At 51.1% G+C, this 16,871-nt stretch overlaps 9 protein-coding genes across 9 annotated transcripts; 6 read left to right on the top strand and 3 right to left on the bottom strand.

Moving 5' to 3' along the window:
* The first annotated feature begins 967 nt into the window (after window positions 1–967).
* Window positions 968–2,314, top strand: IAQ61_004848 (uncharacterized protein). Its single transcript, XM_066096518.1, has 3 exons — window positions 968–1,430; window positions 1,496–1,626; window positions 1,703–2,314. The coding sequence occupies exons 1-3, from the start codon at window positions 1,239–1,241 to the stop codon at window positions 1,956–1,958; spliced, it is 579 nt and encodes a 192-aa protein (XP_065953836.1). The 5' UTR covers window positions 968–1,238; the 3' UTR covers window positions 1,959–2,314.
* A 64-nt stretch (window positions 2,315–2,378) lies between these two features.
* IAQ61_004847 (uncharacterized protein) lies at window positions 2,379–5,208 on the bottom strand (the record flags this gene model as incomplete). The annotated part of the gene is made up of 4 exons (XM_003839454.2): window positions 2,379–4,431; window positions 4,480–4,577; window positions 4,626–4,824; window positions 4,880–5,208. 4 exons carry the CDS (start codon window positions 5,206–5,208, stop codon window positions 2,694–2,696), a joined length of 2,364 nt encoding a protein of 787 aa, XP_003839502.1. The 3' UTR covers window positions 2,379–2,693.
* A 290-nt stretch (window positions 5,209–5,498) lies between these two features.
* Window positions 5,499–6,692, top strand: IAQ61_004846 (uncharacterized protein; the record flags this gene model as incomplete). Its single annotated transcript, XM_003839453.1, has 1 exon — window positions 5,499–6,692. One exon carries the CDS (start codon window positions 5,499–5,501, stop codon window positions 6,690–6,692), a length of 1,194 nt encoding a protein of 397 aa, XP_003839501.1.
* A 2,298-nt stretch (window positions 6,693–8,990) lies between these two features.
* Window positions 8,991–9,377, top strand: IAQ61_004844 (uncharacterized protein; the record flags this gene model as incomplete). Its single annotated transcript, XM_003839452.2, has 1 exon — window positions 8,991–9,377. One exon carries the CDS (start codon window positions 8,991–8,993, stop codon window positions 9,375–9,377), a length of 387 nt encoding a protein of 128 aa, XP_003839500.2.
* Window positions 9,378–9,712: 335 nt separating this feature from the next.
* Window positions 9,713–9,968, top strand: IAQ61_004843 (uncharacterized protein; the record flags this gene model as incomplete). The annotated part of the gene is made up of 2 exons (XM_066096517.1): window positions 9,713–9,769; window positions 9,816–9,968. 2 exons carry the CDS (start codon window positions 9,713–9,715, stop codon window positions 9,966–9,968), a joined length of 210 nt encoding a protein of 69 aa, XP_065953835.1.
* A 290-nt stretch (window positions 9,969–10,258) lies between these two features.
* IAQ61_004842 (uncharacterized protein) lies at window positions 10,259–11,781 on the top strand (the record flags this gene model as incomplete). Its single annotated transcript, XM_003839451.1, has 2 exons — window positions 10,259–10,507; window positions 10,606–11,781. 2 exons carry the CDS (start codon window positions 10,259–10,261, stop codon window positions 11,779–11,781), a joined length of 1,425 nt encoding a protein of 474 aa, XP_003839499.1.
* A 571-nt stretch (window positions 11,782–12,352) lies between these two features.
* IAQ61_004841 (uncharacterized protein) lies at window positions 12,353–13,255 on the top strand (the record flags this gene model as incomplete). Its single annotated transcript, XM_066096516.1, has 1 exon — window positions 12,353–13,255. The coding sequence occupies one exon, from the start codon at window positions 12,353–12,355 to the stop codon at window positions 13,253–13,255; it is 903 nt and encodes a 300-aa protein (XP_065953834.1).
* Window positions 13,256–13,309: 54 nt separating this feature from the next.
* On the bottom strand, window positions 13,310–14,269 carry IAQ61_004840 (uncharacterized protein; the record flags this gene model as incomplete). The annotated part of the gene is made up of 2 exons (XM_003839449.1): window positions 13,310–13,755; window positions 13,837–14,269. 2 exons carry the CDS (start codon window positions 14,267–14,269, stop codon window positions 13,310–13,312), a joined length of 879 nt encoding a protein of 292 aa, XP_003839497.1.
* A 554-nt stretch (window positions 14,270–14,823) lies between these two features.
* Window positions 14,824–16,390, bottom strand: IAQ61_004839 (uncharacterized protein). Its single transcript, XM_066096515.1, has 3 exons — window positions 15,845–16,390; window positions 15,470–15,783; window positions 14,824–15,397 (listed from the first exon to the last, which is right to left on the bottom strand). The coding sequence occupies exons 1-3, from the start codon at window positions 16,062–16,064 to the stop codon at window positions 15,185–15,187; spliced, it is 747 nt and encodes a 248-aa protein (XP_065953833.1). The 5' UTR covers window positions 16,065–16,390; the 3' UTR covers window positions 14,824–15,184.
* Window positions 16,391–16,871: the final 481 nt, after the last annotated feature.

Below are 16,871 nucleotides of genomic sequence, written 5' to 3'. Positions count from 1 at the left end.
AAAAGGATAAGATTCCTACACCTATAGGTCTTGTACAAAAGGATAAGAAGAATATACCTATCCTAACTATAGGCGAGCTATTCTCTATATATATTAGTGAGTCAGGCCTTTATTAGGCCTAACTTGGCATGCAACAATAGGCAGGCAATTCTGCCTTATTGTTACAACATGCCTATAATAGATACCTATAATAGATACCTAAGATATATACCTATTATATATATACTATAAGTAGATTACGTAAGACCCTAGACCTAACCTAAGCCTATAGCCTATGTAACCTAACCCTAACCCTAACCTACTTACGTAAGACCTAACCTAAGCCTAAGGTCTGTGTAACCTAACCCTACCCTAAGCCTATAGCCTATGCGAAAATTTATAGTTAGGTTTAGGTTAGGTTTAGGGTCTAATATAAGCTAACCTAACCCTAACCTAACCTATACCTATTTACTACCCTACCTACTAACTATCTAAGTATTTTACCCCTCCTTTCTTTAATCTTCTTCACTACCTCCACCACCTCTACCACCTCTATCACCACCTCTACCATCTCTACCACCACCTCTATTATCACTACCTCTATTATTACCACCTCCTATTAGTAAAAATATTATGACTTATTATTATATCATATGTGCGTATAGCGTGAAGCTAATCTTCTCTACCCCTTTTAGTCTTAGTTAGGTATTATAGCGTATAATAGAAATAAAACTACTTTTTATACTTAATTTAAATCCCTACTATAAAAGTAAACTACTACTTTAATAAAAGTAAACTACTACTTTAACACAAGTAAACTACTACTTTAATAAAAGTAAACTACTACTTTAATACAAGTAAACTACTACTTTAATAAAAGTAAACTACTACTTTAATACAAGTAAACTACTACTTTAATAAAAGTAAACTACTACTTTAAACCTATTTATAGGTATATATAAGGGCAGTTTACACCTACATAGTAAACCCCTGGCGTACCATTCTACAGTAAACAATTTTATACCGTAGTGATAATAGTAACCACTACAAAGTCATCTACAATAACAAGCAGCTTATTACGGATTTCCTGGCCAACAAAATGCTCATCGACCCCGAACTACCCGCTGGATCTTCGACGCCCCACCCCCAGAGACCTTCACCCCAGTGTTCGTCCCCATTGTCGACGACAGCGTGACCGCTGTACTCAACGAACAAGTAGCCAGTTCATCTACCTCGGCCTCTGGTACCTGACATCCGAAATGTTCCAAGTCGTGCAATACCCCGAACTACCTGGTCTCTATATCCTCAAACTCCCCCAGATTCAAGACTTCCGCCAGGTTCTCCTCGAAATGGACGATTACGTGATTGTCATGGATGCTCCGCCCGAGCAAGCACCGGCTGTAGTGGATTGGGCAAGGAAGAATTTAGGAAAGCCAATTGGCCAGGTTTGGGTACGAGCCTTTGTTCTTACATTGGTCTTTTTTCCCGTCGACTTCGTACTTACTTTTGTACACAGCCTACCCATCACCACCACGACCATGCTTTCGGCGTAAAGACCTATTCCCAAGCCGGCGCGACAGTCGTGGTTCCCGAAATGGCAAAAGAGTACTACTCGAACATCCCAGGCATCAAGTTCGAGACATACATGTAAAGCTACCCCCCCCCCCTCCTTCCTACACACACATACTACAAGTCCAAAAAAGTTACTAACCCAATCCCCCAGCGCCAAAAAACCATACGTTGCCGAGACAACCAATTTCAGAGCCACATCCATCCATCTAGAGTGCAGCGTGCACGCCGCAGACTTCACCATTTCCGTAATCATGCCCCCCTGTCCCACCACGAACAGCACCGTCGTGATCTTCGACTCCGACCACGTTATTCAATCGGAGAGAATGCCCATCCACGACGACCACACCGTGATTGAGGAGTTCATCGCTGCCGTGTCGCAGTACTGTCTGGCTAGTCAGTCCGTGTAAGTACCTTTCTTTCAACCCTTGCAGCATGTTTGCAGTGAACCAATTTACGGTCTTCTCTTTGTTGCGGTCTTCTCTTTGTTGCGGTCTTCTCTTTGTTGCGGTCTTCTCTTTGTAGCCATGTGCCTGCTCATGGAGCTATCTCGAATATGACGTGGACTTTCGGCCAGCTGGGACGTCGGCTTCCGGATTACTCGCCGTCGGGCTTTGTATACCTGCCGGAGAAGTGTAAGGAGCAGTAGAAGGAGCAAGGATGGTGGATGTTGTGGTTTGAGCGTTTCATGAGGGTTTAATGTACCTAATTGGTAATGAGATCTAATGATGGAATAGATAGCATAAGATATTGTAATCGTTTAATACTATACCTCGTGATGATCATGCTTTCTCGGAACCCTGCTGCCTTTGTAAGCAGCTCAACATGTCTTCCCATCGTACGAGATCACATTCATCTCTGGCAAATGCGTTATACTAACATCGTATTTCGCTTGCAATTGGTATCTCTAACGATGACAATAATCAACAACAAGCTTAGGTTTACCAACAATTTTGATCATCATATTCCTAGTTGCGACACAGTGATTCCCATGTGCGGAGACACGCAAGCTAACAGTTGATCAGTGTATATCATTCGTCATAACGCAGTAACTTCGTAAGCCTATATCATCTGCCAAACAATTGAATCCTCTCTTTTCTTCCGCAAGAATAGAACATCTCCACTCCTCACGGACCACCTTTTCCCTACGCTTTCCCGTCATTCCATTCTTCAGCACCCTCGAATTCCACCAACTCCGTGCCAGCCTTGCACAAATCACCCTGTCCATGAACGACCCTTTTCACAACGCCATCCATCGGGCTCCTAATCACAGTCTCCATCTTCATACTCTCAATTACGACGAGTGGCTGATCTTTCTTTACACTGTCGCCCTCTTTGACCTCTACTCGCAGCACTTTACATGGCATCGGCGCGAGCACCGAATTCGTCACGTCCTTGACACCAAGCGCTCTTGTTGTCCAGGCCGGCAGAGCGAGCGTGAGACGGTGCTGTGTTCCAGTTTGGAATAGCGTTATGCTGTTTGATGGGGGCGATGAAGGAGCAGAAGGCGAGAGGATGAAAGTACTGGAAAGTCGGGTGTGTGGGTAGAACGAGGTCACGGTGTTGGTGGAGGGGGAAAACGTGGACGTCACATTGTTGTAACTTACATCCTCTCCCACTCGGATATCGAACTTGGCAGGTGCGGTTTGTCGTAATGTTACTTTAGTGGTTGTAGGATCGCCCTTGCCGTCGGCGGGCATGGATACGAGATTGTATTCGCGATGTTGGAAGCCGGTACTGTGACCAAAGCCTATAGCGGTAATGGGCGGGCCACCCATACCCATTCCTTTGGCTGAAGATGCAATTTCCTGCAGCGCGAGGCCCAGCGCGGCTTGTGCGTAGACTTCGGGTGCTGGTGGGGTGGGCGTAAAAAGTTCGGCGTGGTGTTTCCCAATGTAGCCTGTCTCGACGTCTCCGGCGATGAAATCGGGGCTCACGCACATGCGCTTGATGAACTCGATGTTTGTGATTGGCCCTGCGACTTCGTATTCCTCGAGTGCGGCGCGGAGCTTCTGGATGGCGGCTTCGCGCGTGGGACCTTGCACAATGAGTTTGCTGATCATGGGGTCATAGTGTGAGGATACCTCATCTCCAGCTATGAAACCAGAGTCAATCCTGACAGACTCTGAAGGCTTAGGTGTGCGGAGGTGAAGAAGCGGTCCGGAATCTGGAATGAAGTTCATGTCTGGGTTTTCGGCGTAGATTCGAGCTTCGATTGCGTGGCCACGCTCTGATATACGCTGTTCGATTTGAGCTTGCGTCAGAGGCAGTTTTCCGCCTTCCGCGACGATGAGTTGCCAGTGTACGAGATCCGTTCCGGTTACCATTTCGGTAACGGGGTGCTCGACTTGCAACCGCGTGTTCATCTCCATGAAAAAGAACTGGCCAGTTTCATTGTCAAAGATGAACTCGACAGTGCCAGCGCCCTCGTAGCCGACAGCCAGTGCCGCTTGACGGGCCTTTTCCCAGATGTCCTGACGAATGTCTTCTTTGAGGTGAGGTGCGGGCGATTCTTCGAGGATTTTTTGATGACGTCGTTGAATACTGCAGTCACGTTCGCCCAAGGCAACGCAGTTTCCATGCTTGTCGGCGAAGACTTGGACTTCAATATGCCTGGGGGTTGTGATGTACTTCTCCACCAGCATGACTTCGTCGCCAAAAGAGTTGCGAGCTTCAGACTTGGCAGAGGCGAGTTGATCGAAGAATTCAGCTTCGTTCTGGACAATGCGCATACCCTTTCCTCCTCCGCCTTTGACGGCCTTAAGGAGGACTGGATAGCCGATCTTCAAAGCCTCAGCCTTGAGGTGATCAGGATCTTGATTTGAACCATGGTAACCAGGGATACAAGGTACGCCAGCTTTGGTCATGATGTCTTTGGATTCACTTGATAATGTCAGGCATGTTTGATTACCCAGACATTGCATGGCTTACCTCTTGCTGCCCATGGACTCTATGGCCTGCCATGGTGGACCAATAAAGGTTATACCAGCATCTGTACACTTTCTTGCAAAGTTTGGATTCTCGCTCAGCTGGTGTTACATTAGCCTTTTTTCTAAGATGAATTTGACATGTCGTACGAAACCATATCCTGGGTGTATGCCTTGGCAGCCGTGCTCTTTGGCGATCTGGATGATTCTGTCTCCATCAAGATATGCAGATGGATCCCCGAGATTCACAGCGTAGGGCGAACTCAGAGCGTGCTGTGAGTGTGCATCTGGGTCTGTGTATAGTGTTGTCGTCTTGATGCCATACTCTGATGCTGTTCGCCCGACTCGTCTGATATTCGGTCAGCATTCACACTTCTTCTGTCACAAGTCTAATGCCATCTCACAGTGCAATTTCTCCACGGTTAGCTATGAGTACTGAAGTAAGCGCTTTGGCAGGAGGCGTGACTGTAGAGTTGTACCGTACGCCAGTGCCAGCAAGCAGACGGCGGGATAGATTCGTTGACTTTCTGAGGGCACGCATTCTCTTTTCACGGTCAAGAAAGTAGATTAAAGAAGCAGCAGACGGCCTCGACTGTGGAAAACTAGGAACCAAAAGTCGATTGTTTGTGGCTGGATGTATCCGCGCTGCCTCGGTGCGGCTGTACACGGCTTTGGGGATACAGCCGCGATAGCTCTTGGCACATGTCAGTTTCGCGGGGAATGCGCGCTTCATGTTTGTGAATTCAGGTAAACACGGGCTGTCCCGTCTCGCCCCCTAACATTTGAAGGGGAAGGCATGCAGCGGGAAGATGAAGCTGAGGGTGAGAGTGAGGGTGGACGATGCACGCGTGTGCAGACTCTGTGGCTCGTTACCTCAAAAACCGTGGCGCGCGATGGAGTTGTGAGTGGCACAATACGCTCACGGTGTTAGTGGCTGTTGTCCTACCGGTATTCATTGAGCCAACGCGTCATCTTGCGCTCTCACCTCCACACCACAATCATCACCTTTGGACACTACCAAACATGAGCGACTACGGCGACGACTATTCCGATTACGGCGACGATTGGCTGTATGTCGAGGATGAATACATGGCTGCGGACGACCTGGCAGAACATGCAATCGCATCACCACCCCCGACCGCTTACGGCGACGACGACAACAGCGCCGACTGGGATCGCTTCGACTACTTCAACGATATTGAATATGGCTCAGACGGCTACGACGATGCAGCCACTGTGGTGCATGATGGCAAGGCCACAAACACTGGCCAGAAGAGAAAGCGTGGGGTCCAGCAAACACGTAGCAACAAGAGGCGGTTGACAGAGGATGCAGACCTCAAGACCGACACGGTCCAACTGGAGCATTCACCTGTCGTCTGGAGGTCTCAAGCAGAACGTGAACCAGAGGTGGCAGTCTTGGATGAGAACGCGCCGTCATATTCGTTACTAAAGGACTGGAGGGAAAAGATGGTGAATACACCCCGTTGGACGTGCGCTTCATCATCAGCAAAGTCCCCAAGCGCACGGGCATCGAGAGTGGGCAAGGGCAAGGGCAAGGGTGCAATCACCTGTGTGTCTGCTCCCGTATCACCACCTTATAACGAAGAGGAAGAAGAGGACGAGGAAGCAGGTGTGGACCTTGAAGAAAATGACACAGAAGCCCCTGTGGATGGGATAAGCCAGGATGCTCTCATGGCAGCACTACAACGACAGCTTGCCTCGGCAGGCGGCCCGCTCAGTGGCATGGATCCACAACAACTCCTCGAGTTTGCAATGCGCATGGCAAACGATAAAGATGCAGGAGATGATATCGCAGGGGAGATGGCAGACGCAATGCTTGAAGGCGAAGATGAGGATGATGATGCAGATACGGAAGAAAATCTACTCTCATGGGTAGCTCAACAGCGCAATGCAAATAAGGAATCCACAGACGATGCCCCTAAATCGCCCATCGCAGCGATTAAGAGCAAACGTCCGCCTACCCCACCGTCTTCGGAAGCGAATCGCAGCATTCGCGCTTCGGCAACTTCTACACGCTCTGTACCGCCGCGCGCAGGGCTGAAAAGGAAGATGGACGAGGAGGAGGTTGAGACTGAGGGTGCTACAAAAGTGGTAAAGAAGAGGGCCACGAGATCCTTTGATGCGCCTACGGCTGCTAGCCAGGCTCGAGCTGCACCAGCAAAAGCGACCAGGAGTACGCGCGGGAAGAAGTCTTAGGCTTCGGAAACCGAGCCTGGCAGATGATTGCATATGGTTCGTAGTCGGTTGCGTTGGTATGCTTTTGCAGGGGTGCGTATGAGGCAACCATCAGAACGAGGGAAGAGTGCAGGCGCTTGTTTCCACCAGTCTTGTTCATGCTGTCGCACGTAAGCGCAGCAGTCAAAAGCATGACAGGAAACATGTTGAACTTGAATATCGAGATGTGTTCTGGAACTATCTGAAGGTAACATTCAACAGCTTGGGAGATGAATGCGCCGGATTGACCAACACTACTTCCAATCCCTCGGGGTATAGACGTACAAATACTCCAATGCATGATGTCCATATGCTTTCTCTTCACCCATTTAGACACCCTTTCTTTTCATCAAGCGACAAAGTAGTGTTAATCAGCTACAACTTCGGTTAACTGTCACGTCAATTAGACAATTCGCTGTCCAAGACAGCCAGAGTCCAAGTGCACTGGTGCAGAAGATGAAATGATTTGCAGGAACATTGTCTAGAGTGCTTTCAGTACAAATGAAGATTCTGCACTGTATAAAGTGGACAGGTGCATGTAGGCCAGTGTCTAAGGCGAATTGTTGATGGCGTAGGAAGTATATCTTATAATATCCCGGAGATTGAAGCTGAATGCAAAGTGGCTAACTAGTAGAGCGAGAAATTCTCAGGTATACCGCATGTGGGACTAACGTGTCGTCACTGTGCGCTAATTCTAAAAAGGCTAAGAGGGTCGGTGAGACATCGAACACTCCGCGTCTCTGTCGATGAAGACAGTTGATGAGCGCAGAAAGTCCGGACAGATCATTCTTCACTATTAATCTGTATAATATATTGTATTAAATTTGCCTCCATTCCATCAAGCATTCTTGGTCCAACGGTAGGATAATTGCCTTCCAAGCAATTGGCCCGGGTTCGACTCCCGGAGGATGCACAACATCCTTCTCTCGATTGCAAGTTGTGAATTGCTTTTTTTTGCAGTTTGCATGGGCAGTAATGGATTTTTTGGGCAGTCTGTGGTCCTTCACGTGACAAAGAGGCACTAACACTACATCTAATGCATGTCAAAGGTGTCGACACGATGCGCAACAATTACGTTTTCGATTGTAGCGATGGTAGCATTGTGAATTGTTTTTTGCTGATATATCACGCGTTTAGTTAACAGATAGGCCATTACCATGATTAAGCTTCAAAGATCACTACTTTCACAGGCCTTGATTAGAACTTCGTTGTTTTGACTGAAACTTGGACATGTTTTGCTGAGTTTTGAACTCTTTTTTTGCAAGTCGGCGTGGCCATGTCACGTGCTTGGTCAGCGAATGCAGTCTGCACGTAGGCGCTCACACGCCACCTTAACCTTGGAAAGGTCATTGTTACCTCGACAGGACAGCTTTCCCATCACATGCCCAACAAAAGCCTCGCCCTGGCCAAAAGCCATAATGTGCCGCGGATTGCAGTCCATACAGTTGCCACATCCCGAAAAACGAACGTCTTGTCCAGAAAAGCTCCGCCAAGCAAACCGGTCAGTGATGCGCATGATCATATCTGAGATATGCACCCTGCACGACGTAGGTGTGCAATGTACACAGGATGCGGCAGCTCCGATAAGTGCTCGAATAGTATTCCCCCAGAACTCTGATTCCAAAAAGACGCGCTGCCGATATGCGGCCTCCCAGTGGAGGAGCATCACAATACGTTGAGGGCTGGACATTCACCAATATGCGCACTTCCTTTTCCAAAGTCATGGGAAAATATCGTGCGAGATCTGATCACATTGGGGGTCGCGCAGCAGCATTACGACTCCCGATTACACAGGAAACCTTGTATTCGTCGCAACCACCCGGCGAACGACGGTGTGATAGGTCCCGGGGCCCTGGCCAGCCCTACCACCCATCGTGGTCTAACCCGCTCGGCTACAATGCAGATGTGTTGGCCTTGCAATCGCATGTGGGAACCCGTTTGTGTGGGAGACGGTGAGTGCTCTTGGGGAACTGTAGCCCCGCTCTGGAGGTGTGGTGGTTGATTGGATGGAATAGAGATCTGGGAGGTTTGATACATAGAACACACCGACCTTGAGCTTGGGGAGGAACATGCGCCAAGGCATGCGTGGTTGGGAGAGGGTAGAACAGGTCGATAAGAGAGTGTTATAAGTTGAGCTGGCTGCGCGTAAGATTGAGCCGCATCGTCAGCTTTCTGCGCTCATCATTTGACCTATCCAGGTAGCTGTTGTAGTGCACCTTGTTCTTCAACACGATTGCACTCTTACTCCCATCACAAGAGTATCAAAGGAGAGCCGCCACCATGAGCTCTCAAACCCAATCAATGCCACCTCCGCTTCGCACAAATTCCATCGCTTCCAAAACCTCGGAGTCCTCTGGTCAATTATCACCAGCCTCCACTACATCACCCACATCACCCAAAGTCGCCTCACCAACAGAGAATCAATTCTTCGGTGCCATTACACAGCGTCTTCGCGGTCGCTCGAGGAGTCGCTCCAGGGGAGCCGTCTCGCGCAAACGCTCAAAGTCTCCCATGCCACAAGCGAAACCAAACGACACAAGGCCAGCTTTAGAGTCGACTGGAAGGACTGTGAGTGATCCATGGAGAGGACGACATTCGAATGAGTGGTTGTTTGGTGGATTGTCTGTTAGGAGTACGGTCCGAGATTTGGCTTCAAAAAAAGCATAATGGCAGTCAGAGGTAGGTACACAATGGAACACACAGATGCGAAGGAGACTTGCTTTCGATCTTTGATGGCCCTCTGATGGGTCATGACTGTAACAGATAAGTTGGGTGGTTGAGCGGAGTTACGGCATCATCCTTTCATACTGCGTGAAGCTGGGCTTCGGTAATGTCATCGATGCAATGACTTGTTTCAACCTCTCTTTGTACATTAGCATCTCAGAACTCAACTGGATGACTTATACTCGGCCGTGCTTGTCCATTTGTCATGATGGATACTTGTGATGCTAGTGCATTCGATAACTCTACGAGTTTTGTCGGGAACTTCTTCTCAACTAAGAATGTCACCAATAGTGATTCTCGACACTTTATTATTAGCAACACGAACTGAGTGCATTGTAAGTGAAGAAACAACGCGGTGTGGACTGCCCCTGACCTAGTCAGCCCTACGAAATGCCCATGGTATTTGAGTCGCGGGCTCCGTTCCGATTCCGCCAGGGACCAACCAAGGGCGTCTCACCGCTTCAAAGAGTACCTTCATGTCTTCTTGTACATCGTTCCTGTTCCTCGATTGTCGGACTCGAAGATGGCAACTAGATTTGCGATGATCAAGCATGCTTCACCGACTGCCAGGTTTTCCATCGGGATTACGTGACATGGCTGTTGGTGTACAGTTGTTCCTTTACTCCCGAGACATCTGACCCGCTACCTACTCCCCACAACACACCACAAGCTTCATGCTGTGTCGAGAAAGGATCGCACGGCCGGGACATTTACAAGCACGCAGAGGAGATAAGGCTCGGGAGATAAATACTCCATTCATCGCAACATCTTCTCAGAACGAACCTTTTCCATCTCATTGACCCTTGGGCCATCAATCCTCCATCATGAAGCATGGTCGCGCGTCTATCCCAACGCCAGAATCAAGCAAATCATTCTGGCATAGCGAGCCGAATGAGTTCCTGCTTGGTCATCGTACTACCGACGAGTTACCAGCCGAAGCTGACATCGTCATTGTGGGAAGCGGTATAACTGGCACGTCTGCGGCCAGATATCTTGCAGAAGATGAGCGGGCCAAGGGAAAGAGCATCGTGTTGCTTGAGGCCCGGGAAGCATGTTGGTGTGCCACTGGAAGGGTGAGTGAATTTATGGCGCATGGAACGAATGGCACGGTGGTTGCATTCGAAGACACATGGCAAAAATCTCAAGTTCCATGTTAATCTTGATCATGTAGAATGGCGGACACTGCCAACCCCTCCTCTTCGATCGCGCCTTCGACGTGGCAGAATTCGAGCTCAAAAACGTCGCAGCCGTACGCTCGTACATCAAAGACAACAACGTCCCCTGCGAATGGCGCGATGTATCCGGCTGCCGTACCTTCTGGACGCCAGAAGCCATGGACGAAGCCGAACGAGAAGTCGCCCATCTGCAAAAAGTGGCCCCAGAGATTGCACGCCACGTCACCGTCATAAAAGACGCAGAGTCTTTCAAAAAGCACCGCATTGCCGCTGGGTGCGTCGGCGCAACACTCAGTGAAGGTGCGGCGAGTTTGTGGCCCTACAAGCTGGTGACGTTCATCTTGGAGAAGCTGGTCAAGGAGAGACGGATCAATCTCCAGACTACCACACCAGTGAATGAAATTACGTCCGAGGGTGGCAGACACACACTGCACACACCCCGTGGCACGATTACAACACCCACCCTCATCCTCGCAACGAATGGCTACACGTCTGCTCTGCTCCCCCATTTTGCAGACCTCATCGTGCCCGTGCGCGGAGAGATGAGCGCCCTCCTTCCCCCCAAGGGCTCCACTCTCCTGCCAAACTCATACGGCATGGTCGCTGCCCTAGGCCAACCCGCAAACAACGACGACTACCTGATCCAACGGCCATACGCCGGCGTGCCCAACCCAAAGGGGCACTTGATGTTCGGCGGCGGCCGAGGTGCCGGCCATCTACCCAGCATCGGGGTCTCAGATGACACGATCGTCGACGACGGCGCAGCGACATATCTCCGCAGCGCGCTGCTCAAAGTCCTCGATCTAGACGGCGAAACCGCGGGCGTCGAGCAACTCGAGGCCGCGGCAGAGTGGACGGGCATCATGGGCTACAGTCGCGACGACCACCCGTGGGTGGGCAAGGTGCCGGACAAGGAGGGTCTGTGGCTGTGCGCTGGCTACACGGGACATGGCATGCCAAATGGCACGTTGTGCGGGAAGGCGGTGGTGCACATGGTGCTTGGGGAACTCGAGGGCAAGGCATGCGAAGCGCTGGCAGAGCAGCTGGTCTCAAAGGGGAATCTGCCGAGGAGTTATGTGTTGACAAAGGAGCGGGTGGAGCGGGCGAGGCGCATGTTGACGGTGCAGCAGCAGGATGAGAGGGGTGTTGTGCATATGCATGGTGTGGTGTAGATGTCAGAGCCGCTGTTGTTCTTGTTGCCACTTGTCAGTATAGCACGAATCCTCATTGCAATTATTTTTTCTCCCCGACTTCGCTGGATTTTGCAATTCACCCTGAAAACACGATTTCCCAGGCGATCTTGGTCCCTTGTTGAAGTTTTCCACGTTGTCGAGCAGGAGCTGGCACGTGATGACGAGCAGGAATCAGGAAGAGCCCAGCATTCAAGGCGGTAGTCTAAGTTGGAATACCAAGACATGATATACCATATCTTAGGCGGGACATGTGTGCTGACTAATATTGCATTCTTTCCCCAAAGTCACAGTCTGACGTCTGACTGCAACTTGTGTAGTCCACAAACTGATCAAGATTCAACATTGCGAGTGCGAACAAGCAGCCCACACCACGAAGGGAAAAAATAATAGCATCACCACACCTTCGTCTAGGACAAAAAAAAATAGAAATCTGTCTTGACAACGCACAGCGATCCCATCAACCTCAGTATCCCTACTCCCCACCACCACCATCTCAACCCCACTCCTTCCCAAAAACAAAACTCCCCTCCCCACGACACGACACGACACCATGCCCGCACCCGCACCCGCACCCGCACCCGCACCCGCACCCACCCCCCTAAAAATCGGCGTCCTCCTCTTCCCCGGCTTCCAACTGCTCGACTACGCCGGCCCCATGGACGCCTTCAACATCCTCTCCCTCAGCCACCCCCTCACCCTCTGCACAATCGCCTCCACCCTCGCCCCGGTGCCCACCCACAACAGCGGCCAAACCGCCACGGGCTCTTCAATCAGCCAATCCGTTGTGCCGACGCACACGCTCGACACGGCGCCCCGCGACATCGATGTGCTGCTTATCCCGGGTGGGATCGGGGCGCGCGATGTGGAGAATGAGGAGGTGTTGGCGCGGTGTGTGGAGTGGTTGGGGGAGAGGGGGGTTGGGGGGGAAGGGGGACCGAGGTGGGTTCTGACGGTTTGTACGGGGAGTGAAGTTTTGGCGCGGACGGGGGTGTTGGCTGGGAGGCGGGCGACGACGAATAAACGGGCTTTTAATCAGGTTTGTTTTGGTTTTCTTCTTCTTCTTCTTCTTCTTCTTCTTCTTCTTCTTCGTCTCTTGTTTGACTGGTTTTGTTTGTTTTGGGTTGGGTTTTTGCCTTGGGGGTGGCTGGGGAAGGATAGGAGTATTGCACACTACGTCTTTTTATCTTTCCAACACAGACATGAGAGCGCTAACGAGGAGACGCAGGTCAAAGCCAAACACCCTCAAGTCAACTGGGTGGCCAAGGCGAGATGGGTCGTCGACGGCAATGTCTGGACGAGTTCGGGCATCAGCGCTGGGATCGATTTGGCGTTTGCATGGATGGCCGAGGTGTTTGGCGAGGAGATGGCGGCATTTGTGGCGGATCGATCCGAGTACGAGAGAAATGTGGATGCGGGGAATGATCGGTTTGCAGCGCGTTGGGGCGCCGAGTGAAGAAGGCTGGGATTGAGCTGTGTGGGTGTAGAAGTAGTCGTGATGTAGCAGGATTCAACTCGGCGCATCATCTTCAGTCTTTAGCTCAGCCTCGTCATTGTCTTCTTGCTGCTTCTTCCAATACACAACCAAGCCATTCAACGCATGCGCATGCAGTTCGAAATCCTCCAACCTCGCCACGTCTCTACTGTCCAAAAACCTGCGCCCGAGCTGATTGCACTCGTCCAACTTGTTCCTCTTATCCTCTGTCTGCGCATACGCCGTGTAGTCGTCCAGAATCTCATTTCCAATATACAGCTCCGGATCTCGGGTTTGCAGAAACGTGGGCAGGAGGAGATACCAGTCTACAAAGGGGGAATAGACAAAGGTACGCGTACTGATGTGTGATTGAATTCCAGGATCTTTGACTTGAATGTCTAGACTCGAGAGGAATGATATATCGACGGGGGTAAAGGCAGGGTCTTGCGCGTAGACTTTGACGTCCAGACCTTGTTTCTGCACTAAATCAACATTAGCATCCGCATCCGCATCAGTATCCACATGCCCATCCAGAACAAAAAGCCCTGAAAAATCATACTCACGCATCCCCACAACCTCTACAAACACCACCAGCTGCCACAGACTCCTGAACCGATGTTCCCAATCCCTACTAAAACTCCCAATCCCAACACACACGGCCTCGCCCACATCCAGCCACTCTTTCGCATCCAGCAGGCCACGCAAGTGCACCGCACACGCCGTGTCCCGCCAGCGGTTTGTGCGAGTTTTGAAGTCGGCGAGGAGGGTTGTTGTTGTGAGGTCGTTGATTATGTTGGGCATGCCTGTTACGACTTTGCCTTTGTCTTTGTCTTTACCTTTGTCCTTTGGATTCCCAATCTCCTGGTCACTTTCATCTCCTTCGCCTCCTTCTCCCCCTCTCCGCCTGCCCACCTCTAACCCACCCATCCCATGCGTAACCACAGCCCACCCATCCTCACTCTGCACGACCCGTCGTTTGACACGCCCTCTGCCCATGTCGCCTCAATCACCCTCTTTCAATCACGTTTCGGGGAAATCCGCGGCGCGCATATCCCAGACGCGCAGATTGTGGTGTGGGTGTGTTGAGTGTGTGGAGATACCGTCGCTGTTACCGTCACGGGTGTTGGCAGATACGATGATATTTTACTTTTACTTTTTCCCAGGGTCCACACCGCTCGGAACGTCCTCGGAACGAGGATTCGGAACGAGTGCCAGTCTACCCATGCGCTCGGGTAGTTTGAGTATCATGTGATTTGCCACTGCTACATCCTGGCTATTTTCATAGCACAAGACAAGTAACGTGATCCTCAAACTAGCCGAGATTACTAGCAAGTCATAACAAGGACAAGGCTAGCCTCTTCTTCATAATGCAAAAACATAAAAAAAATCTGCAGGGTTTGACGGCGACTTGCCATCTATCGTATCGCACTTGATGGCTTGTTTTGCTGCACTGTAGCACAAGCCAAACCAACATTCTGGATCCCCGTAACCTCACGTGCCCCCAACACAACTCGTATGGTAAATGCACCGCAGACCAGACTTTCTGAGAGACTTTCTTCATCACAACGGAATTACGGCGAAAAGCAGTTTGTCTGGGTGTATATATATACGATATACCATTGTCACATTCAAATCTTAAAAACCCCCTCGAAGGAGTGATTGTGTACCAAAGATTTTCCTATTCCCACATCACTCCTTCCCAACCAGGAATTCCCAGATCAAAAGAAGGAAGAGACCAATAAAAAAAGAATACCCCCCCGCCCTTGGGGCAAAAGACGTCCCAACTGGGAGCGCATGTGATGGAGATCAGATATAGAGACAGGATATCTTTCGCGCCCTTGAACGCCGTGCCAAAGCAGTGGAAATGGGAAACCGAGAATTGAAAAAGCCAAAAGGGAAAACCATATTACATTACATCCACGTTATCCACGAGGCAGCGGCTAGGAGGGCGGGGACGAGTATGGATGCGTAGGTGTTGACGACCGTGGTGCGGGGGGCGGGTGAGGTTGTGGTGGTGTAGACGACCTGGAAGCCGATTTTTTGGTGGGGTTCGGTCGAGTTGAAGCAATTGGTCGCGTTTACTTCTGGGACGTCTTCTGGTTCTGCAAAAGTGATGTCCGCGCACTGATCAATATAGGGTCAGCAATCTATATTCATGGGGGGGAACGAGGTCGAAGATCAAGGAGGAGGGCTCACGTTGTACAAGGCGGCGCCGTGTTGGGCCAGCTCAATGACCTGGATGGTTGCATTGTCGCCAATCTTGGGGGTGTAGTTGGCCGGGAGGGGGACTTGGGGTAGGCAAAAGGTGCCTTCGTATTGCTGGTTGGAAGGGCCGGTGATTTGGAAGACGGGGAGCATGGCGTGCGAGTAGTTGAGGGGTTCGTTGCCGTAGCCCATGTTGATGTAGAAGAGTGCGAGAGCGTGGCCGGGGAACCAACCGGGCTGGATGGAGAGCGCACCCCCCTTGATGGGCCATTTTGTGCGGTTCTGTGACATGGGCATACCGCCGCCTGTGTGGTGCGCGGTTAGTGGGTGTGGTCTCTAGTGAAAGAGGGAGGTAGAGGTACGTACATGGGTACATCCACTGCATGCCATAGGGAAATCCATAGGACTCCGTGTCCTGGTGGTAGTTCATGCCCAGCGAGCCAGGAACAATGCTGGGATCGGTATCTGAGACTGTGCCGTTGGTGCGAATGTTGTTCCCTCTCCATCCTGGGTATACAATGACGGTGTGAGCAGAGGCAAGCGAGCAACTGGCCACGATGAAGACCAACTCTGTGAGGCGGAACATGATGGCCAAGTGGGGAAGAGAGAAGAACAGGTTAGATTATGATCAGGATCAGAGAGTCAAAAGTCGCAACAGCGGACGATGGCAAAGAAGCTTTTCTTATTCCAAGGCGACTACCCATGAAGCGCTGGGATGCAAGAACAATCTGACCGGTAGAAAAGGCAAGGCAAGGCAAGGTAGGTACTCTAAGTAGATGGTAGACAGTAGATGGGACGCAAGTCGGGCGGCAGTACGGTATGCAGTCGCGGCGGCGGCGGCGGGGGGGAGGGGGGGGCGCAACAGGACTTATGGGCTACAAGAGTTGGCCCCTCGAGAGAATCTCGTGCAACCATGAGAGATTCGCAGCACTGGCTCGTACATGATACCCTAAAAAAAAACGCAGGGCCGGGCAGAGGTCAGTTTCCCGTTTGGAGGGAAGTGCAAGTAAGCTACAGACGGTAGGCAGCGAATGACAGGAAAGCAAGCGAATACTGTTTGTACGGGCACAGCAAAGCCTGGCAGAAGGCAGATTTGGGGGGGGGGGAGGGGGCCGACAGGGGTCTTGGGCTGTGCTGGGCCAATCAGACGCCCGGAAGGTGGTCTTGGGGGGCCGCCACAAACCTGGCCGGGCCAAGGGCGAGCCGAGGAGGGTCGAGGCGGATGGCGGTGACTGCGCTGATTGGCCAATGAGGGTGTGATGGGCTTTGCAGTTCCCCCAGGCACTCCTACTGCACTTGCTCTAAGCGCCCAAACACCGAGTGTTGTGCTGCCACCCCTCCGCCTCCTCCTCCTCCTCCTCCTCCTCCTCTCTTCTCTCTCGACTTTGTCCAG

The sequence above is a fragment of the Plenodomus lingam genome (assembly GCF_022343315.1).
Source record: "Plenodomus lingam strain CAN1 chromosome Unknown contig_19, whole genome shotgun sequence".
Classification (NCBI taxonomy): domain Eukaryota; kingdom Fungi; phylum Ascomycota; class Dothideomycetes; order Pleosporales; family Leptosphaeriaceae; genus Plenodomus; species Plenodomus lingam.
The sequence above is the reverse complement of the archived record's forward strand: the minus strand, read 5'-3'. Positions and strand labels throughout refer to the sequence as shown.